Source organism: Mastacembelus armatus, chromosome 3, assembly GCF_900324485.2.
Source record: "Mastacembelus armatus chromosome 3, fMasArm1.2, whole genome shotgun sequence".
NCBI classification, from domain to species: Eukaryota; Metazoa; Chordata; class Actinopteri; order Synbranchiformes; family Mastacembelidae; genus Mastacembelus; species Mastacembelus armatus.
In genome coordinates, this window is record NC_046635.1 from 9073896 (window position 1) to 9098909 (window position 25014).

Here is a 25014-nt window from a genome sequence, read left to right on the forward strand (position 1 = left end):
GAGGGTGCAATTAACCACGTGAATGTTTCAGCAACCCAACAAATAACAAACTTGGAATTACTGCACATAGCCATTGTCTTACATCTCTGTCCAGAGGTTCCCAACCTGTAAGTTAGGTCACCAGATGATTACAAATGAATTAAAAATTCTGTCACTCAAAACGTTTTAATGAAAAGTTTGTTTTGATGGTTAGGGTTTATTTTTCTATGGTATCTTTTGAAATACTATCTATCTTATACCTCCTCAGGCCTTGAGCGGAAGAAATAATCATTCTTGGCTGCAACTCACATTATGTGTGGTCAGGCTGACATAGCTCTGTATTATTTATTGTTGCATCTTTAATAAACAAAAAATAAACAATAAATAAAGCATAAAGGTGTACTGAAATCTGCATCATAAGAGTATGTCCAGCTGGACACCAATACAGCGACACCTACTTGGCATTCACAAAGACTGCTTGTACTGTACCTCCTCCTGTGTTGAGTTAAAAATGGAGAGCAAAAGAAAAAAAAATACTACTCATACAAACAAGTCACAGAAAGATTAGTTAAATTAGCTCATTAGACTGATATAGTTCAAACTGTACTTATTTTTGTAAGGTATCCCAGGCTGTTCTTCATCTGTTCTATAAATGGACTGTGTTCTTTACATCTTTGTTAGTTATTTGTTCTTTGCTGTTATTTATGGGCTATTATTTTAGTATTTGATGATATATAGTCAATTTGCCAATCTGTCTCCAACCCTGGCCTCTCTACATAGGCTTCCTCTGCAGGCTCAATTTGTTTTCAAGCTCCTAGTGAATTACTAAGATTGTACAACCCATCAAGATCTCTTAGGTCAACCAATCAGTTTGTGCCTGAGGTTGTGAAAACTAAATACAAATGCTGGGGTGAGCATGTGTTTGTAATTGCAGCCCCCAAACTCTGGAACTCTTTCAATCCACAGTGGATTTTGATATTCTCTGTTGTGGCTGTTCTGTATCTTAATCCTTATACTGTTTTGTGATTGTTTTACTATTTACTATGTTTTAGTTTTTATTGTGTCTTTTTGTATGTAAACTGCTTTGGCCAGCAAGATGCCGTTTTAAAGTGCTATATAAATAGACTTTTGATTGGTTGATTGACTATGCAATAGTTTTACTGGTCAACTTGAGATTAAATTGGGTTATATATGGGGCCATGATATAAAATGACCCCGACACCCCCTGAACAAATGACAACGTTTTTATTTTTACATCAGCGGTATTGCTAAAGGATTCAAATTATTTTAGGGGAGGCCCCCAGGCTGACCGCTTTTGATTTGAAATCCTCCCTGTATTCTAAGTTGGCAAGTATGACTGAACAGGAAAAAAAAACAAAAAAAAAAAAACAGAGAAAACCCAAATGTTTCCTTTCATTCATCCAGCTATGTTTGCTCTGTGGGACCCCACTAGCTGAATCACTGGAATGAAATTCAGAGCAAGACAGAATCTGTGTTATGATCAGTTGTTAAATCCTCACAGCAAAGACAATCAATTTACACAGAGAAGGTGTAGAGACTACACCATTACAACAAAATACAACTTCTTGTTGGACAACTGATTGTTTGCAAACTTCACCTTGACTGCCACTTGTGAGACAATCACAGTTTAAGGGCCACATAACACTGTATATGTTTGCCATGCATTGATATAAAAGAGCTACATTTAATTAGAGTAATCAGAGTCATGCTGCATTGCAGTTTTCTTTCCAGTAGCTTTCTATTTGGTAGTTTCTTAAAGTAAATATCCTGTGACATGCTGGAAATGACCTGACACACTGTTTTCATTTAGTGCACGGCTGTAACTGAATGAAAAATAACAAAGTAAAGTAAAGACAGATGCACGTGTGAGTTTACATGAGTATGAAACTCAATTACCAAACTTCAACCTTAAAACTTCTGCTCAAAGTTCTGACAGACACTTTTGGGCCTCAGGGGTCATAATTCAAAAGCAAAGCAGCAGCAAGCAGCCACACATCCATCCTGGATACGGCTGCAGTGACACCAAAAGCTGAATCAGGTTTTCAGTCCTTTGCTGTCAGGATAATTTCACCCCGCAGCCAACCAGATTTGACAAGAGAGAGTGGTAAACAGAGAGAGATAGAAAGATAGTGCATGTGTTTTTGTGTTTGTGCAAGAGCGACAGGCTTGGTGAGTTGTGGTTTTTGAGGAATGCATCAGTTGCAGGCTATCCCCTCACCTGCATTACAATCTGATCAAAATTCCCTGCAATTTATTCCTAAATATTTCACACCGATGTTGCTGTTAATCATAGTAGGAGTTTAAATCTATGTCTGGACTAAATTTATTCAGATGAGTCACCAAGAGATGGGGTATTGAAAAAGAATCAAAATGAATTTTTTAAAATAGATTTGTAGATGAATAAGAAATCACTGAATCACTGAACAGACAACAAATGCAGAAGGAATCAGACCTTGGAAAATGTCATTTATATTTCAATATGTATATATAAGGAAGGTTTAAAAAAAGGATGCCAATTCTGCCTGCTTCAAAACCTCAAACAGGGTGTTTCAGGGATTTAATTATTTTCACAAATAAATAAATAAATAAATGACAAGAAAAGGTGTGATTAGAAATAGATTTTATCTCACCCAAATGTAGATCTATTCCTACTGCAAGAAACCAGTATTGACTGCAGGAACAAGTGCATCTTAGAAGTGTTTCTAGTAAAGAGAGAATTAGGGCATAAGTGGGATATAAGATGAATAAGCTGCTGATCATATGCAACTAGAAAAACTAAGAGACTGAGCAAATTGTTTTTAAAATTGATTTTCAGCTTGATTTTTGTATCGTCGATCTGATCCCTGTGTTCCACCTGCATTTTCATACTGACCATTAAAACTAAAACGTCACGCACATATGTTTGTATGGGTTTAACAAATAAAAACTAAGTAATGAGTAATGAGAACCATGTTCTATCAGATCTAAGAGTTCTCCATCTGCCTTGAGCTCTTTATTCTCTAACGAGTCTGTAAGTTCTTTTCTCCGTGCTGGGGTGAAAGCCTGCTCACTCTACAGCCACAAACTCTGCAAGTCATTAAAACACACAAACCGTCACTCAGAGAGAGAAGCAGCTGAGTGACACTTTCAAGCTCAGAAGCAATTATCGCTGAGAAAGGCCTCTGCGAATGATTATGGCCTCAAGCTTCATTGAGTGCTCTCTAATTTCTCAACCACACAGACAGACACACAAGACAACAGATCTCCCTAAAGACAGAGATGAGCACTCCATGACTCGTCTCAGACCCTACAAAACCAGGTTAACTGTCACCAGTGACACCAGCCAGAGATTTTCAAAGAAATCAATCTGGGTGACACAAAGATGGCTGGTGCGTCTCTGTTTCTAATAGTCCCACTACAGAGTCAAAACATCTAAAGTGTGATTACTGCAGTCAACTGAGGCAGCTGGCATCTGCTGGTTTCTACAACCATGATTAAAGCTAAAGGCTTTGCTGCCACTGTGACTGTGCTGTAATCAGTTAACCAGGCCTTTATGAGCACACAAGTTCAAACTCTAGGTAAAGGAAGACTACACTTGCTTTTATTATCAACCTGACTAATTCTGCTGATGCTGTATCTGAGGCTGCTGATTTTATAATTTGTATATGTCTCCTGGAGGTTTTGTCTCCCCAGACAAACCGCAAAGCAGCAGGTAATGTTCTCACTTACATGTCAGCTGGGCGCAGTGCCCCGGGGTTAGAGCAATTTCATATTTCATAATTCCTTACTCTTGGTTTGCAGAGAGGCGAAGAGACAGGCAGCAGCATCCACAAGACCTTTACAAGCTGCAAAACCTCCTCTCCTCTTCAAGAACAAAGCAAAGTGATTTAAAGCTGCTACCACTTCAAATCTTTGGAGAATCAAACGCTGTAGGCCTGTAAATTGGATGGAAAAGAATTCAGAATTGCAGCATGAGTCAACTGAGGAACCAAATTAATTGAGGAAAGTAACCAACATTTAGTGACATTTACCTTTAAAGTGATATTTTATAATAATAATAATGCATCAAATAATGAAAAGGTTACTCCTTATAAACTTATAAGACCATTATGAGAATGATCACCTCAATCTGCAGCTTTAAAGGGAGTTTCAGTTCATTGTTTAGTGGTGAAGTCAGTTTACTGCTGTGATCTGACCGACCGACCAACCGACCGACCAACCGACAGACAGACAACAGACCGACAGAGTAGCTGGTAAACATAGTGGAACATTTAGCAGCTAAAGGCAGATATTTCCCTCCGGAGCTGGTAGAGACCAAACTCACAGCTAAAAGAGAGTGCATACTGAACACTGATTTAAGATTAAGACTCAGACCTAACTGTTTGATAGCCAACTGGTTGTATCAACTTAAAAGACGATAGACACTGTGCACGTCAGTCTGCTAAATAAATAAACTTGTATTTCACAGAAAGCTCAACCCCCGAAACACTCATCTCTTTTTAAAAAGCGATGTAAAAAAAACTGCCACAGTCACAGTAGCCAGTTGTGGCCATGTTTGACTTTGTTAGTGGGGACATGCTACAACTCAGCTTAATTATTTATGCACATAACAGACAAATCCTGAAATGGTGAGAGACCTCATGCAGTTTCTTTTTATGATTTCAAATATACTGAAAAGCCCAGTTCCAAGACAAAAACAAGACATAAAACCACAGAACTCACTGAGGACGAACATTTGAAACTATCAATAAAACCAACCAAAACATTTAAGAACGCTGCCCACCCACAATAACCTTTATTTTAATCTCACAAAACTCTGACATGTTATTAACTTTTATTTCCCTCTTAACATTTTATTTATTAATGGTCATTTATGATGAAGAACTGTTTAAGTGTAAAAAGCTTCACATTAACACTTGAGACTAGACTAGAGACCACAGAGCAGAAGGAAACAGACTTTAAAAGTCAGCTCTGACTGTGGGGGTTATGAGATGTTTCCCTGGCCTTCAACCACCTCTCAAAACAAGATCAGAAACAAAAAACAAAGAACGCTGCTCAGACCAGATGAGCAGATTTATGACGTAACCTCAGCGTCGGGTCATGTTACTTCCTGCAAGATCGCCGACTCTTAATTATTTCAATACTTAACCGAATGGGATCTAAAATATGCGTGTGTCCATTTGCTAAGTTGTGAGATCATGTCTGAATGCATGTGAGAGAAGTAGAAGAGCGCGAACTGTTTGAGGATAACTGGAATAACGTCTCTTTTAGCCTTTTACAAAGGTCTCCATTTGACAAAGAGATACATTCTTAGAAAAATCTGCTACAGCATATTGCTTCGAGAATGCCCTGAAGGCATAATCTTTCCTCAAGAAATATGATTTATGGTTTCTTCTAGCAGCAGTTTTTCCAGAGATGTAGGAAATAAAAAAATCATTTTGGCAAACTCTATTCTTGGACTGCATACATTTGTGTGCCTGGTAACACTTCAGATCACTGCCTGCCAATTAAGGTGTATTTATTTGGGGTGCCAGTACAATACAGTATTTAGAACAGGACAAATGTGCACAGTTAGTATAGTGAAAGATGAAAAAAGACATAAGGAGTGTCTAGAGTATCTAGAGTAAAATTACTATTAAATAAGGAACAACTGATGGGGAAGTGGTAAATACTGACTAATTGATTGATTGATTGGTCTGTTCATTCATTAAGTCCTGAATATGTTATTAAAATTGTTTCTTGTCAAGTCCATGTAATGTAATTAAAGTGTATTTTGGGGTTATGCAAAGTTGTTTGTTAACCCTTTATTGAGTTCCCTCACTGGTAAAAACACATCCAATTTTTAATTGGTTCCATTCATGCACAGAATATATCCACTGTAATTTTCAGTCAGAGTTATTTGCCTTTACTTTTAGTACAACTCCTGAAGGACTAGTTCATTTTTCCCTCTCTCTCTCTCTCTCTGTCCAACAACAGCCCACCTTCCATCACCAAAGGTATTAGTTAGTGAGATTAGTAGTTTTGTTGTCGTTGATGCAGTGTGGTGTTTTGGATTGTGGACTCAGCATTACTCTTCTACTGTGCAGTTGTGCTTTGTTTGCCGCCTCATTTTTTAATTTCACGGCTGTGTGATTAACTTTCAAGGGCATTTCTGCCCCAATTAAATTCTGTCCCAACACCTGAATAAAGCATTAGCAAACGCATAAGGTAAATGTCAGCTGCCTCACACACACACGCTCTGCATTCAAGATTATTATAATCTCTTCATCTCTGTAAACACATTCCTGCGAAAGAAAAAGCAGTGGGCACCAACTGGACTGGTGATGCAATACACCCACCCCCAAAACAAAAACACTTCTACATAACATTTTTTTTTTTTTTTTTTTTACTTTGCTTCAAATTAAGAAGTGCATGTAGCTAACTGTCACTCCCTGTAGCAAATGAATGCAAAAATGAGCCCCCATAATTTCATAAATATTAATAGGGCTGTCACCCACACACTAATCATTAGCATACAAAAATAATTGTGAGATTTAAGTGAGGCTCTCTTCTTCTGAGGTTACGAACAGATTGGAAAAAGCTTCTAACATAAACTTTGCACAATTCAGGTACTTTGTCACGTTGGCTCAAAGTGGTTTGTACTGTAGACCGATCCACAGACACCAATACAAACACCCACACAAACACAACAAAGAGGGAACGAAGCACTGTGCAACGGACCAACACGAAACCTAAAACACCCTCAATTTATCAAAGTGGCCCCACAAATCAATGTGGATTACTTTGGGAGAAAGCATTGCTCATGTGGCAGTGCATTTCCATTACCACACGACAATATTGGCCTTTTGGGAGGCTGCAGTAATTTTGTCTATTGATCAAATCGCAGGCAAAGATCACATCATTGTGTCTTAGTTTAGGCAATAACTCAAATGCAGAGAAAATGGCAAAACCATCTTCTATGCATGTACAATACCATAAACACACATCTGTAGAAGAACATCTGGGAGAGCACACATTCTGCACTGCGCACAACAGACCCAGATCACACAATCACATCACCCTGGAGGTCATACCAGACTCAGGTAACATATTGTCAAATAATAAAGGGATTATCCCTGTAATCCAAATGGTGAACACCTGCACCGCAGCAGTCAGTGTCACCTTGTCTGATGTCGGTGCAGGCAACGCTCTGCAGTGAGGAGGGAACTTTGCAGCTTCAAACCAGGCTGACAAAATAAGCATATTTCCCACAAAGGCAAACTATTGCTCTAACTGCACAGTCTGCAGTTTACAGCAAGGAAGGATTAAAGGCTGAAGAAGGATGTTTCTTTTCACCTCAGATTTTCTTCAGTACTGCAAATGAAAATATTTCTTACTTTGCAAAATTTTAATACATTTCAACTGATCTTTTCTTTTGTGTTTCATGTGAATTATGATTTTACAACCTTTTGTGGCCTGTGAAGGAAAAAAAAAACCAAAAAAAAACTCTTAATCACATTAAGACCATGAATCATTCTGAGTATGCACACCTCAAATATTTTTCACTTTGATATTTCATTCAGTAACATAAACAACACAGACTTGAATTATGTGGGGGGCACCTCTCCAGTAAACTCAAATAAATCCAAAGAGGAGTAGTAGTTCTCAAACCACAGTGCAGCCTTTGATGAAACACAAGTCGATGTCACCTGAAGAGAATCGATGAATTGAGTAGTCAAATTTGAGACCTGCTGCTGTTCAGTTACACTTCTCAGATGGAGGAGGAACAAAGTTAGCCTCAGAGCTGTTGTTAGTCACTGGAGAGCAGATTTCATTCAAATGTTCTTCAAGAGAAACAGAGCTACTGGGAAAAAATAGCGGCTGTAGTGTTTTCTGTGTGAATATAAACATCAGCTAACCTTGGAAAGTGACGCAGCAGGGAGTGTGAGAATCAGACACACACTGTGAGTGGAAGATGCTAATAATGGAGTCCTGTCAACACTTCTTACACTCCTGTTATTCATCTCACGTAGCCAGCATCACACATCAGCATGATGTAGCCAGCAGTGAAGCACGGTTTAATTTTTGTTTCCCTGTTTCATCCTAGAAATCAGCACAGTGTGTGTGTGTGTGTGTGTGGGAAGTGCTCAAACCTGTTTCTACAAATGCAGGATTTGTTTCCTCCAGTTAATCACAATCTTTATTTGAAATGAATCAAAATCATTCAAAGAATAATGGGAGAAAAGATAAAGATTGCTGTTTGTATTTGCACTTTGTTTTTTTTTTTCAGTAAACACATCTGTGCTCTGTCACGTTGTTATTATGTCAGTGATAATTGGCTACAGTACATTAGCCAACCTGAGAGACAACACTCCCATAAACGGTGTCATGAAGATTTACAGTGTATGTCAGTCGCACACAGTTAAGGGATCTGACTACTGACAGTATACAGACTGTGTCTATGGGAGACATAGACTTAAAAAAAAAAAAAAAAAAAAAGATGAAGCTGATGAAACTAGTATTAGCCAATGGACCAATTGATTGTAATATAGCTTTTCTAATCCCACAAAGATGGTATGGAATAAGGTTTTTAGCTTGAACTCTTGGAGAGGAGGCAGTCATCACTATAGGCTGATTCATAGGCTCCCACCTCTCCCATTTGCTCAGATCATTCATGATGAGCTGTGTGTTTTGCACTAGAGTTTTATGCCAGAAAAGCATTTATGTATGCCACATTTGCATCATAATACATGGATAAACATATTTAATGCTGAAGCTGCAATAATGGCATGTTTTTCTGTCTTTCCCATCCTGCACCACTAGACTCTTGGTCTGGTTGGTCTGTCTACATTTTCTGCTTCTGTTTACACCTTGTCCAGGACAGGAGAGGTGAGAATTTCCTGTACCAAGCACTGCAGTACAGCCAGAAGATAACACTATATAAAATGAGAGATAAACAAGAAACAAGAGCAAAAAAAAAAAAAGATTTTAATCAGCATTTTCCATACATGTTAGTCATTCATGTTATTCATGGATACAAATGGTGAGAGAAATCCACTTGCCATAAGCATAATGTATTATGTCTGTGTGAGGTACTTCCCCAGATACATGCTTTTATATTCAAAGGTTCAACTCTGCTCTGCTTTTTCCTGACAGTGACATTTTGATCAGATCTTCACTTTTCATGTTTCAAAGGACTGCTGCCCTTCCATGTTTGAAGCCCACAGGTTCAGTGTTTTTTTGACTCCAGCTGTTCAAAGACACCGCCTGCGTCATCCCCACATACACAGACTCATCAAACAAGCACTAAGATCTTCTTTCATGTGTTCGGATCATCCCACTCATCAAGTAGGTCACTGATGTAAGAGGAATCTCCAAAACCCCAGATTCAACGACGGCATTCCTGAGCTTTCAGTAGAAACGCTTTATTATCAATTATTCCTACGTTATCCGACAACGTCAGGGCAGTTCAGCCACTGGTTCTCCAGCCGCTTTAGTCATGTCCCACTTTTCTAGCTGAAAACAATTCATGTCTCCATATATCCACAATTAACAATATGAGACACAAATGTTACATTTTTGGAAAATAATGTCTAAAAGGGGGTTTTGAGTGTAATGTAGGCTACTGATCAACTTCACTTGAGCAAATGAAAATTCAAGCTAAGCCTCATCAATATTAGCCAGTTTTAAGCACAGCTCACCTGCTACACTGACAGTGAACCCAACTTTCCGAAACATTACAGTATTTTAGATTTGATATGTTTCCTCAGTGAGCATCACCTGTTTCTCCTGTTCTTGTCCAAAAATGTCCACTCACCTTTAAGGCTGAAAAATATGATTACTGATAGTCTGATAGTAGCATCATCGTGATCTTGTGTGACTATTGTTTCTACCTAAATAAGATCCACTGAATTTTACATGCATTTTCCTGCAATGGACTGGTGACCTGGCCAGGGTATACCCCTGCCTTTCACCCAGACAGAGCTGGGATAGACTCCAGCAGATGACTAAAATAAGAATAAGCAGGTATAGGTGATGAATGGATGGATGGATGGATGGAAAACCTTTTCACCAATGTGACAGCACAACAACCAAAAGCAGCAAATGCTGCAAAAATTGATTACAAGAAAATATAAGTTTCTAAGGAATGCTCAACAGGACTGATCTTCTGCTGTTTTGTAATTCACTTGTTAAATTTCGCATCATTTGGCTGTGTTTTCACCCTTTCACTGTATTAAACAGTGTCTGTGTTTTCAAATCGGCGACAATCTTCATTTCCTTTTGTTTTCATATTTGCATATTAGACTTTCTTTGCCTGAAGGAGCGATATGTTCTGAGCTGCCATAGGTGCAATACAACAACGAGCCCAAACATACAGCCACAGTCATAAAGAACGATCTTCGGAGACAAGAGTCCTGCTACACACACAGAAGACACTGAGACAGACTATATCCCAGAACTGTGGCACGTTCTCCAAGATGCTGAAACAACCTGCCTGTCAAACACTATGAAATGCTGCGAGCATGTTCACCGAGGATAACTCATACTGTTTTAATGGCAAAGAGTGAAACAGCCTCACTTTAAGGGGCCTAAAAATTGTGCACAGTGGTGTATGGAAAAAAGAAATCTGTTTTGGTCCAAAGCAGTGTCTGATTTCTAGCAAAATGTCACTCAGCTTGATCTTGTTGCTGGGAGCAACCAACAAGTCTCTCTCTAATGACAAAGAGCTGTATAGGAGGGACACGAGCAGAGCAGAAAGGACATGAGACACAAGACGGGGAACTGAGAGTGAGTCAAAGAAAAGGACATAGCAGGTGTAAACATGGTGCAGAATACAGACATGGCCTCATCCTGTGCCGGAGCTGCAGAAAGTACAAGAGAAGCCTGTGAGCTGTTAGGGTTGAGCCGCTGCACACATGCACATGTAGAAACCAGTGTTTTTGTCCTCCAGTGCCAGCTAATGAGAGGGATACAGAGGCATGAGACATGGGCAGATTCACTGGTCCACAGAACTGCAGCTGTAATTGACTTCAACCAAAACATTTGACTCTCCATCCTTGTTCCACTTATAGAAGTCACTTTTCTCTGAACCCTTTGTTGTTCCTTTGCTTTCATTTATCTTGTTTTCTCTCTCAAAGCCTGTCATTTTACCCACGACAAGTCTCTCGTCAAACTGATCTTCATGTGCTGCAAGCTTTCGCTCTTTCTTACCCTCACATCTTCTCCTCCTTAAAGCTAATTTCAACAGGCGACAGAGAGAGACAGAGATAGAGACAGAGACCCCCACTCTCCTCACCTCCTCCAAATGATGCTGACTGGCAACTAGCCATAGTAACTGTCTCTGGTTGTCATAGTAACCATCCAAGACGAGGGTCTAATCAAAGTCAACACTGAACAACAATGGTGCTTCTGTTTCCACAGTTGCAGATCACATGTCACCATATCAAGATGTTCCCATTTCCATCAGAAGCCTTATTTTTTGAGGAGCACAGGATGTTGTGCTTTTCCGGCGACTGAATCGCAGCAGATGTGGTGAGGAATCATAAAAGGATTATATGGAGCTGGGGGCTCACACAATTTCATAATGCAACAAGTGATTTTCTAGGTGTTAGCCAACCCGCTGTTTTTATTCTGTTGATCACTGTTTTTCACTCCTGTAAAATATGTTTCATTGTTTCTGCAGGGCTGGAAATGTTCTGTGATTGCCATCTACAGTGATGTGAGTGTCAGGCTTTGCCATTACAGAAACTAAGTACCCATAAGCATCAGTGTCTCCTGCCCTGGAAATAACACAATCCAAAGATTATATTTGTCAAACAGCCTGCAACAGCCACTGGTAGTGCATCTGTATATCCTGTATGCTGGATATTATTTCATATCCACAATCTCTTCTAATATAGTCAAAGGCAATTTGAAAACTGCAAACAATAAACATACATATAGAAAAGGATGCTATTTATTAACAGCACAACACTCTAGGATAGTCCAGTCCAGTTTTATTTGGGCAGCCTAATGTCACAAATATAACTGTTGATTTATGTGGCCAGCTATTAGATATGAATATCGACTACTCACAGATTGTACCATAATCATAGTTAACTCCCATCAGTGGCCAGATCAGTGTCCAGTTGTGTAATTCATTCAGGGAGGTTTGTTTTTGGAGTCTGGGCATTTTATCAACAGGTTCAGCATAAAACTCAGTGGCCGATTACCAAACTAATCCAAGTCCTAATCCAATGTTCACATACAGACATGCCATACATTTCAAGTTCACTGTTACTTACATTATGATCTCAGGTGTCCATTAATGAAGACGCTCCGAAGATCATCGCGTTCTTTCTTCAAAGTAAAAGTAAGACACTGCTAATAGCCAATCCGTTCTACTTGATCTTCCGTAACGCGACTCAAGCTCCAGCCCACTGCGTCATTGAAGGAACATAACCTATACTTCCTGTTATATATCATGAGACTTTCGATATTTCATGCGGCCTTTTCCCAAAGCAGGCGCGTGGCGCGCGTGGCGCACCTGACGCAACTGACGTGCACCAAAGCCACAGCAGCATCAACTCGTTTGATTGACAGGTGAACGGTAAAATGAAATGGTGTCCGAGGGGGATGGGGCGTGTGCATGTGCGTGCGTGCGTGCGTGCGTGTGTGTGTGTATGTTGAATTAATTGTTCTGGTGTCTTGTTTATTGTTTGTCCCATGCAGCCATAGTTTGTATTTATAGCACTGGAGGACAAGATGACGTCTTCAAACAGCTTATTTTGCCTGACAAATCCAAACATGTTCAGTTTCCAATTATAAGACAGAGAAAACTAACAAGAGTAGTGGGAACTAGACAATGTTTGGCATTTTTGCTTGAAAAATTATAAACTTACTGTAAAAAAAAACAAAACAAAACATGTACAGCACATTTGAAGGTTTTTGCACTGCAGTACTGTGGTCGTGAGAGCTGTGCTGAATAAGGAGTTAGAGTTAATAAAGTAGAAATAGTTTGCTGATCTAGTGTTTCCCCTCACATCAATATATTTGTAAGTGAAATACAAATATAAAAATGAAACCTGGCATCTATAACCACAGACAGAGGAAATTAGGAAACAGAAAAGCAGCTCATGATGTTCATGAAAGATACACACAACACATATATGTTTGAACTTGAAACAGATTCTTCATATTGCAATATTGCATTTTCAAAAAACACACACACATTTCATATTTCTAGGACAGATGTACACACTCCTAAAAATTCTGCAATCCCAGAGGTGCACACACTCCTACAGTCACAAGCTGAAACACGGATCCTACAGAGACGTAACCTTCAGGGACTGGCAGAGAGTCAGATCAAAGAGTGTCGATTATGGAAGGGGTGGGGGATGAGGGATGCTAACCAAGCTAAAACGGTGCCAAAAGAAACACAGAGTTGGTACGAAGGAGGAGGGAGGTGAAATATCAACCTGAGGGAGGAGCCCGTGTCCTGGGGCCTGGCTGGTCTCCTTAACATTCAGCAACACCCTCAGATTCCCCATCATCCCCTGCAGCGAAACAGAAAAAGCTGCAGTAGTGACCCCCTTCTTCTTTTGTTTCAGCATTAATCCACCCTACTCTTTCCTGAAAACCTCATTTAAAAGCCAAAAAAGCAAAAATAAATAAAGAAAAAAATCAACTTGTGAATTATGAAAGAAAAAAAAAAACAGTAACTCCCACAACCCCCTGCGGCCCCAGAGCAGTTTAAAATAAATGAGCGTTTAGTACTACTGCCTTCAACAAGAAACAGTGAGGACAAAGATTTTTCTTTTCTGGAAATCATGAATGTCATTCTACTACATCACAGCGCAGCCCACAGACCCTGAACAATGCAAACTGTGCCTAGGATGGCACCTAATGTGGGGACAAAGACACATTTTCTTAATAGTGTGCAAAGAAAGTGCCAAGACGGGCAGAGCAGAAGTGAGGTGGAAAAAGTAGGATGGTGTTTCTACAGAGAAACCTGTGGAGAGAAAATAAAACCACCTCCCTTCTTTTCTGAAGCCTTTTGCAGTTATTAAAACCTCACAGAGGCCCCCTAAAAGGCAGATGTGTTAGAGTGTCAGATCAGTCAGTCCTGTACTTTGTTCTTTCCTTCTCCATCTTCTTTTCTCTGCTTTACAGACACACTGACATAGATATATACACACAGAGCCCTGGGAAAACATCCAGAGATGAATGGTTAGGCCTGTCGTCCTGTTGCCAGTGCAATATGTATTAATGAAACAACACAAACAGCGAGAAACCATAAGGAAATTAATCTTTCAGCCCATTAGGACTGAAAAATTACCTTAAGATTATGCTACTGGACTTGACAAAGACACAGTGGTGACTGTGTGTGTGTGTGTGTGTGTATGTGAGTGTGTGTGTGTTCGACTGATAGGCAAATGCTTCCTCTGATCTGATGACCTTTTGTACACCATTAACTGCTGTTAAAGGTTCAACATTTGACCTGGAGAATTTACCCCTGAGGCTCATTTTTCCAAAGAAACAGACTCAGACTCAGCCTTGTTACCCCCTTTTCAGCAGGAAAATGCTGGATATTTATTTATTTATTATTATTTGTAATGTTTTATCTTAAGGGTCCATTGTTTCTTAACAATTTCTTTCTAGTTCCTGGAAAGAACCATGTAGTTTGGTACAGAGAGAAACTTTTATTTCAGTCAGTGCTGTTGAACTTATTGACCTCCAGATGAATTTCCAGGTAAAACATGTTTCATGTTTTCAGTGACTATGTATCATTTATTTATTACCAGAGACTGTGTTACTGATTTGTGTTTTAGTTTTTAAATCAACTGTGGATGTGAACACTAACTCACCTGCTGTTCTCTTGGAAAAGTAAAGGTTGTGAAAGGACTGATATATATGGGTTTTCAAAGAAATTTCTTAGGACCCTATTTAGGAGTATATAAAAAAGAATCTACATTCCTGTATAATAAAGCAGTGAACTTTTTTCCTCTTCTTTTATTGTGGCATTTTCACTGTATTTGAGATGGCTAGTAGCTTAATGTTCTCCCTTATTCAAGGTTTCTTGGACATGTTTCTGTCCTGTTTAAGACCTAGGGCGGCAACTAACAATTATATTCATTATCAGTAAAACAACCAATTATTTTCTTGATTACCTCAAGTGCCCCCCTTCTCCCCTTTTTTAAAAATGTTTTTTTTTTTTTTTTTTTTATGAAAATACCAATCACCTTTTTAAAGCCAGTACTGGTGCAGTTTTGGCAGGTTTGCTTGAAAAATAATGGAAATGATTAAATATTTATCAAAAACGTTCTGGATTCATTTTCTGTCAATGGACCAACTGATTAACTGACTAATCATTGCTGCTCTTCCTCAAACATTAATTCTTCAAACAAACCATTTTCAGGCAAACGCAGGAAAGGAAAGGTGGTGTGCAAAGCCAACTATCACAAGATTCAATAAATCACGCAGCTGTGACAGAAAGTGTCTACAAAAAGGGATTCGCACTGCTGCACTCGATGGGACACATAAAAAGAGCAGCATCATCATCATCATCATCATCGGTCTGTTTTGGAAAGTTACAAAAATATCTTTGTAGAGCTGCCTAACACATCTTAACTAATAATAACTAATCTCTGATGTCTAAAAATACTCAGGCTTCTCTATTTGATCCTCGCTGCTCTGCTGCTGTTACGACTATGTTTGGACCAGGAAGACTAGATGATACATTTGCATATCTGTAACATTTAAACCACAATGGTTTTGTTTTGTTTTGTTTTTTTAACAATAAGCAACAGCAAACAGCAACATACTTTTTTTTCAATATACCATTATTATCCAGACGTGCTGTGAAGTGCATTAAAGGGCAAAGTTTTTAGTAAGTTTACAAATGTCAGTGTTTGACAAATGTTTTCTTCATTTTGGAAAAGTCACATATTCATATATGAGTCTCCAGCTCCATATATACAAATAAATACACACATCCACACACCTATGGCCTCACCTCCCACACTCACAAAAGCACTATCCAACACAACACACAGTTGCTAATCATAGAACAAAGGGAGGCTCTAGTCAGCAGGCTTTCCATTGATCAGCTATAGACCGCAGGAGGGAGGGACAACAGTCGGCTTTGTTACAGCAGGAAGAAGTTACAGGGTAGAGGTTAGAAGTGAAACAAATCAACAAAGCTCCATCTGTCAGTGTGTCTGTGGGTATGAGACACATATGAGACCGTCATACTGATGATGGCCTGTTGCAGCACGCCACTGAAAAGCTTTTATTTTTGGAAAAAAGAAAAAAAAAAAAAAAAAACCTCTGTAAACATCTTCACCCAGGTCAAAGCCAGGAGGAGGAAGTGGATGTCTTTCGCTTCACAAGAAACCTAAAACGCTCCATTCAGTCCAAATGAAAGGTGAGTCTGCTTCAAAAAGCACGACTTTCCTGTTGGATTTGGCACAAGCACAGAAGTAGAATCAATGTAAACACAGGTGCTGTACAGTAGCAGCATCTGTGAGGGGTTTGTTCTTAATGCAACACCTTTATCTTATAAAGCAGCACCAGAATAACAATCTCAGAATAGACATTTGCCTTTGGTCACCTCACTGCTCTGATTTCTCTGTTTCTGGCTTCGCTCCCCCCTCACAGCTCAGCTCAACACTGATGGCCTGTTCTATTCAGCAGTCTGTAGGCAGACCTGCTGGCGGCCGGTCAGGGCTGTTTGTAAAGAAGTGCAGCATCAAGTGATGTGTCAGGCGCGTCCTGGGCTGCAGGTCCGACTAACACACAGGCCCACTACAAACAAGAGCATGCAGAGGACGGAAAAGGAGGATTTACACCAGAGATCTGTGATAACGCATCATGCATTCACATCATAAAACAATTTACTCATGACACATCAACCCATCTCACTCTGTTTCTCTTCTCTCTCTGTCCTTTTCCAGTTTAAGCATAAAAAAGACCCACAAAAACAGAAACTGCAGAGCGTTCGTTACACATCAAGCAGTTTCACTCTTCCAAGATCAAAACTGTGGAGACTTAATGGAGACTGTTTGTGCTCTGTGGGTGCAGTTGGGTGTGTACATACATGAAAGTGTCTCTAAATACAAGACTTTATAATGCAAAAGCTCACATAAGCAAAGAACATAGTGAAGTAACAACAGGAAAAACACTTGTGAGGACAGGGGAACTTTAACATTACTTTTAAGGTCACAAATAGCAATAGTCTGTTTCTCGTTCATGTTTAGACTAATAACATACACACGAGTGACAATGTAAAAATTAACATGAAGTGAGAGAGAGAAACTTTATTAATCCCCAAGAGGAAATTGGGTTGGGTTCTGGTGACTGTGAAGGCCACTTCACATGAGTCACATCATTTTCATACTCATCAAATAATTCAGTGTCCCCCTCATGCCCTATGGGTGGGGGCATAGTCATCTTGGGAGAGACCACTCCCATTAGGATAGAAATGTTTTATCATAGGTGATTGCTCAGAACAACTTTGTATTGTTTCGATGACACTTGCTAAGTGACGTGGACCTAAATCATTCCAGCAAATTTGAATTTTCAAAGTGTGTTGATGTCAAACATGCTTGAAGTGCTTGATTCATCTAAAGCATCACATCTGATTCTGTGTAGGCTTAATGTTATATTAGAGTAGTGTGCTATAAGTGCTGCCTGATGAGAAACAAGATATGTTGTGTCTGTGGGCTCATCAGATATAGGATGTTACAACTCTGGTAAGATATCATGGCATTGAGAAATCACTGATCTGCAAAGTTGCTTTCCAAGCAGAAATCCCAAACATTCGCTGGCTCAAGGTTTTTAAATGTGAGAATTTCTCTCTCTTCTTTGTCTCACTTTACAGCAAATTGAATATTTTGGGGTGTTGGACTCTTGGTCAGACAAACCCAGATATTTGATAATCTCATGTTATGCACTAGAGGTGAGTTTTTCTTATATTCGCAAACCCGTCCAAGAAAACAAATCTGCAATTTAATTAGTCAAAAAAACAACCCTGACTTGCAGTCTAAGAGTAAGTAATCTTAGAGGAAGCTGCACCAGTTTGCCTGCCCAGAGAACTACTCTGCAAGATGATGATGCATTGCAAAAGTTAAACCATGTTCAACAAAGCGGCTGTTTTTATACCCCTCCTGAAGTCTCAGTGTAGCGATCCCAAAGAAAGGAAGGAGAGAGCTGCGTTTTGACACATCACTGGGTCTCAGTGAGAAGTTTGTTCACAATGTCCCAAAGAAAATTCTCTTTATTTGGTCTCCTTGAAGAACACAATACAGCGGCTGATATCATTAATACCGTCAGCTCTTCCCCTGAAATGCAACATTTATCTTTTTCCTTTGCATTTCAAAGATGACTGCTTTGTCAGCCAAGCGTTGGCATAATACAATGTCAGTTTCTCAGCTGGGATGCTTCAGTGCTTCATTAGGTAACCTGCTGTAGAGCAAACGGAGAAAAGGGCATGCCATGTAACAAATAGACTTGAATGATAATATGTTGTTCACTGAAGCAGATAAGATCATCATATCCCCAACGATGAACATGATCAAACCAAATATATTTGTAGAAATGGACGAAGAAACAAGATACACTCTAGATGCATCGGCAAAGCAAAGGGAATTAAATAAAGATGACAACTTAACATATTAGAGGCTTCCTCAGATGTGTGTGTGTGTGTGTGTGTGCGTGCGTGTGTGCGTGTGTAAAAGCTAGCAAGGACGAGCTGTTCTCTGCACCGTTATGGTGCTCACTGGTTGCACTGGAGGGTCCTCAGAGTAATGAGTAGCAGCAGGCTGAGTGCCTACTTACTTATTATGGAAAGTTGCAGCGGGAAAGTGAATTACAACTGCTCAGTGACACCTCGGGACAGGCTGAGCATTAAAACTACATGACATCATCACACCGCACGCCTGCTTTGAACGCAAGAGTGAGATCAGTGCAGAGACATAAAAAAAAGAAAGAAAAAAGACAGACTCACATGATGGTGGAGTAAACCTAAAAGTACACACAAGTCCAGTGATTGATGGGAATCCATCTAATTAGCTGATCAATATGAGATTTAAGACAGGCTGGTGTAGCCTGGAGTGGTCTGGTGTGAGAGCATGTGTGCTGACCACACTCCCTATTTAATCTAAACTGACCAAATGAGTAAAACATCTGAAGAGCCATGTCCCCAACGACAGCTGGGAATAAACGGGCTGCATCAAAACAACAAAGTGGAGCTTCATGTTAAGCCTGTTAGCAAATACGCCCTGAGGTTTTTTTTTTTAAAAAAAAAAAAGAGTCATTGTCTTAAGGATAACAATAATAACAATAATTGTTATTAATAATAACCCTTTTTTAGCATATATGATGTATGGTCATACATATTGTTTTGGTTTTGACATGTACATCTGAAATCTTTCCGATCATCACAACATACATAAGGTGAATAAAACTTAATTCATGCAGCTCACAGCACTGAATCAGCAACATCTTTCTCTGTGGCTCCGCAGAACACATTTTCATTTGGATGTCTTCCTAATTAAGAAATAGTCCCTGTGAAAATCATTCTGTTGGCAAAATCTGGAGAGATCTGCAGTATTGATTTTTTTTTTTTTTAAATATAATCCTTTAATTCTGTGAGCACAGCAAACAAAATAAATATCTGAAGACTAAATGAACTAAAACTAAATTAAACTAAAGCTAGAAAATGGTTTGTAATTTGTATGAATAGTCCTTTACTGAAACCCTGCATCCTGGCAGTTTCTATTTTAGATGAATCGCCCTTTTATTATAAGGGTTTTAATAGAACATAGTAAATTTAGCTGTTGGTGAAAAAAAATAATCTCCAAAGAAATGAGTGAAAATACTGACAGCAAAACCAACTGGACTCACTTCATTCATATGCAACTGACAGCCTTTTCATCAAAATGATGATGATTTCCAGAGCAACAGACTACACTTCGAAGACTGAGCGTGTGTCTGTGTGTATTAAAACCTGTTGCCAGGATACTCCCTCTGCCTAATAAGCCAGTTAATTAATGATGCTTCACACTCACTCGCTGCAGAAACAACAGAAACCGGCAACTAGACAACCAAATCAAATATTTTGCCTCTCTGTCGTCGTCCACCAGCGTAACTGCTGCTCTGTGCTCCTCATTCAAGAAAATAAGATGTAAATCCAGATATTCAGTGTGGCAAACAAGATTTTCCAACAACAAGCAGATTAAATTAAAAATCTCTCTACTAGCATTAATTCCTATGAGAGGCCTTGTAGCAAACTTGAGGGATGTTTGTTGCCGCTTTATCTTTCGTAGTTGTGCTTTCTACTGTCCAAACAGCACAAAACACAAAGTCTTGCGGAGAAAAACAAATCTGGAGCAGTTTTTACTCAGATTCGAACTTCAAAACAAAAATGCAAAGAACATGCAGCTCTGTGAGGCTGTACGTAGGCACAGGAGTGCTTCAGTAGGCTCGCAGTTACAATGACTAAATTGCTACATTTGGCAGATTAACTGATGCTTATATTAGCATGCCAATGTTCCCTAATTAGCACTAAACATAATACATTGAGGCTTATGGAAATGTCAGTTTTGTAGGTTTTTAGTCTTAAAATAAAACTTAATATTATCTGGGAACAATGATTGCACATTGTGATGTTGAGATAGTTCAAAGGTTTAATAGTAACTTGTGGGGGCCACTGAAAGAAAAGTCAGAGGAACAAAAAAACTCACATGACTCCATCCTCATCCCTGGAGGCCTGAGGCTAAAAAAAAACAAGACAATTTTTTTCAGTGTGGATCCTTTACCTTCCTGCCCCCTCAGTCATGTCTCACTATAGAAGTGAGGAAATGTATAGACATAATGAATTCCTCAGAACATAACCCTAACCATCATCACTAAGTGCCTAACCCCAACACTAAAACCAAGTCTTAACCCTCAAAAAAACCATTTGAAATTGTGAGGCCCAGCAAAAATGTCCTCACACGAATGGTAGAGTAAAATGTGTCCATACAACCATATAAAGACGCGCACACACACACACACACACACACACACACACACACACACACACACACACACACACACACACACACACACACACACACACACACACACACACACACACACACACACACACACACACACACACACACACACACCACACACACACACACACACACACACAGTCAGATTAGTGCAGAATTTGCTGCATGTTGATGCTGGAAATGCAGCATAGGCCTCACAACAACAAACAGCAATAATACCATCCTAAGCTGTCTTTTCTATGACATGTCTATAGATTGCTTTCACACAACCAAGAGGATGGTGGTTGGGGGGGGGGGGGGGGTAAAGAAGTAAATCCTTGTCTGGAGATCTGGACTAGAGGAAAAGTCCCAGTGAGATTATAGAAATCTAAGGTGAATTTGTAAATGATGCCTGCACTGACTGGTTCTGATTGACTTATATAGTCTGTATAAGGTGTCCTTATTCTCCATGGTAGGAAATGAGAGGCTGTTCGTGCGTTCATGTGTATGTGTGTTTGGAGCAGTTCGGAGTTTAATTCATGGAGATGCGAGGTGGACAGTAATTTGTTCTGCATGTCAGCTGCTGACAGCTTGCTAGGCCACGATGCCTCATTTATTAGCCAGACCTGGCAGGGCAGCGTGATTCACAGCCAACAGGTATCCTAAACCTGCTGCTGATCTGGCTGGAGCACAGAGGAGGTGACTGAACGCTATGGTTTTGCGCAGTCTGCAGCCTGGGCCTGCACCACTTATCGCCACAGCCCTGCGTCATCTTCACTTGACAGGGAGCGGCTTTTCTGCCCGAGCTAAAAAGTTACTGAACTGGTGTGGGATGATTACAAGCCTGGGGTCGGTGCAGGCAGAGCTCGGCGGTAGGAAGTACAGATTACACCTCCTCTTGCTGTGATTGTGATGAAATCCCACAACACCCATCATCACACAGGGCTCTTTAATGACACCCCACAGTGACCACACACAGAGCGCACACACAGAGTGTAGGCTGAGGGTTTGCTGTCACGTTTCTTATTAAATCAGATCAGCAATACGACAGGAAGCTCGACACGAAGGCTTCAAGGTTAAATGTTAATCATATTTACATGGTCTCAGCATCAAGCAGCTGAGTTATCGGTTTACACCTGGTTTCAGGGACACCTGTCGGCAAAATATGAGACGTTCATCTTAACCCAAATTAGATGTCAAATTGAACATTATTACGCTACATTAAGCTAATTTCTAAGAGCCAGCTTTTCAGGACAACCTACACATTTGGCCCACCACCATCTGGACCAATTCATGATTTACACATACCCTCCACACATGTCGAAGCATAAACACCACTTTCCTGCTCCAAAATTAGAAACAGATAATTCTTTAGTCTTAAATCTATGCACAGCAAGTTCACGTGTACACATAACTCTTCTTATAAGGTTAAAATCACAGAGCAGAGCTGAGAAAGCGACCCGTCCCAGCTAATTGAGATGCTGATTTGCCTTATTTACCCAGACAAAATTGTTGATAGAGAAAAATCAGCTCCCAGGCTTTTTCCAATAAGCAAAGAAACAGCATTTTCCGCTAATAAGCAGATATTTATGATCAACTGCTAAACCTGGCGCCATGTGTCAGAGCACTGAAAAGTCCATGATTTCCATAAAAGCCTCGTCTGTTATGTCTGTGAAATTTTGAAACCTATTTAACAGTGCTGTCAGCAGTGCAGCGCTCTCAGCTTCACAAAGAATGACTTTCACAGCCTGATTGCTTGTGGGCAAATCACTTCTATCACCAGAGTCTCCAGATGGAAAGCTGGTCTCAACCACATTATCTGGGTTTTGGCGCCAGTGAGGCCGATGGTCCCTGCTGCCGGCAGCCGTTTTGTTTTCAGCACCTGACTCGGCCTGAGCTACGGCCCCCGAACACCTGCATATAAGTAAACCTTATTTTACACATCATCCTCAGCTGAAGTGCCTCTTCATAAGAATTCATCTCAAGCATCGTCTCTGTGCTGTATAGAATTCATCTATCACTAACAGGGACTTTTTGCAGAGACCTCCTTAGATCAGTGAGGTGGAACAGTGTAGAGGCTTATGTGAGGCTGAATTTAACCAGATATTTTAACAGTAAAGAAAAAAAGTTGCTTTACCGCTCTCTTTGAAAAGAGAAGGTTTTATTTAAGAGATGAAGTCACGTGTGGTTGTTCATTATATGGAAATTGAAGGGCCATGATTTTCAATAAAACGTCCCCTCGTGTCTGATGAGCTGTGTTTTCTGTGGCAGGTCGAACTCTTGGTTTTTAAAGTAACATATGTGAAATGTATTGTGACTTGTTTGTGCCTGACACAATAAGTAACACACTGCCAAAATGGGTCTGTGTGTGTGTGTGTGTGTGTCACAGGGCACAGAGATAACAGAAGGCAAGAAGCAGCACAGCAGGCTGACAGGTCCGAAAACACATTTTACAGCAAAGTCTGTCAAATCAGCCTGAGGCGCCAATCACGAATCTGCATTGACCTTTGCCCTCTGACCCCTGTAGTCACGTACTATTCCCCTGTAACTTGCACACAGGCGGGCAATGACACATGTCCTCTCTTATTCACACACACAAACCCACACCCACACCCACACACACACACAGATGGCCCTTGGACCACAGACCTCCCCTCACCCCTGCACTCTACCCCACTGCCTCTATAATTAATGGACCAGTCCTGCTCCGGGTCTTTGGCAGGAAACCAAGAAAATGTGCATTCATAAATATTTACAGGAACCACCATGAAAGGTCCACATGTAGAAAAGCACAACATTTCACCGACAGGTCTCCCCCAACAGATTCCACTGCACAGAAGAGGGAGCACTGGGTAGTATTTAATATGTGTGTGTGTGTGTGTGTGTGTGTGTGTTGCATCAGGACAGGACCAGCTATTTGTCCACAAACATTCATTCAAAAACATCTTTTCCTTTTTTCTTGGCAATGACACATCAGTTCAGCTCTGTACCTGGGAATAAAAATGGAGGTTTCTGCAAACTCAAAAAATTATAATAAAATCAAATAACTAAAGCAGGTTTTAATGTTTCTGTGACCATGTGCAGCTGTTCATAAACACTTTACTCTCCTAGTCAATATACCAGACATCCAGTGAGAGGTGACAGAAATTCATTTGCTGACCCTAAACTATCCAAAAAATAAATATTATTCCTGTCACGTTTCCATGCTGTTAGTTTCACAGGGTCAGGTTAATACATCAGGTGTTCAGAAGAAGAAGAAGGAAAAGTGCATGGTGTTTGTTGGACCAAAGCAAACAGAGGTATCGTGTAGTAGTTGTGTACTCACAGAGAAACCTGCCCAGAAAGGACACGAGTGGCGGACTCTGGGTGATGTGGTGAGAGCCAGAGCCGCGAAGCTCACGGCCAGGATGAGACTCCCCAGGACCATCTGAGACACCCCCAGAGCCAGCATGATCCTCGTCCGGGTCCGGTACTCCCTCAGCCGGGACAGGCTGCGGGACAGCGACGCTGGGCTCAGAGACCCTGGGCCACCGATGCCGCTGCTGCCTCCGCGGGGCAGCGCGTTCAACGGCATCGTCACCGACAGCTTGGCTACGACCGACCGGGCGAACGGCGAATGCAGCTGCACCAGGAGGGCGACAATATCATCCAACAACAGCAGAGTCGCTGTGTTTCCGCCTGCAGCGCGTTGGTAAACGCTGTAAGTCGCGGTCAGTGCCGGAGGAAGCTGATTTCCATCAATTAAGATGCTCGAAGTGGCTCCAATTAGAGACGCGCTGCGGCGGATGTGAGGAGAAAGGTGAGAAAAGAGCGCACTGGAAAAGGCGCCGGATATTTACCATAACACACACGAAGTGCCAATATGTTCAAGTTGAAATATACAAAATAAGTGAGTGATCTGGCAAACAAAAAAAAAAAAAGAAAGCACATCCCTCAAAAGTCACAACGCAAAAAGGGGCAAACCACAAACACGTCGTCCTGTTGTCAACCAGCTTTGCACCATTGTCATGCTGTCATGTTCGCCTCTGCAGGTTTGCCC

General features: G+C 40.4%; 1 protein-coding gene across 1 annotated transcript in view; it reads right to left on the minus strand.

Annotated features, from left to right (window-relative positions):
- The window catches only part of fam189a1 (family with sequence similarity 189 member A1), a 73901-nt gene extending 49352 nt beyond the window's left edge, over nucleotides 1–24549 (minus strand). Inside the window, exon 1 of the mRNA XM_026320278.1 lies at nucleotides 24301–24549. Within this exon, the coding sequence (XP_026176063.1) occupies nucleotides 24301–24549 (249 nt within the window). The remainder of the gene's footprint in view (nucleotides 1–24300) is intronic.
- Between the last annotated feature and the right edge of the window lie 465 nt (nucleotides 24550–25014).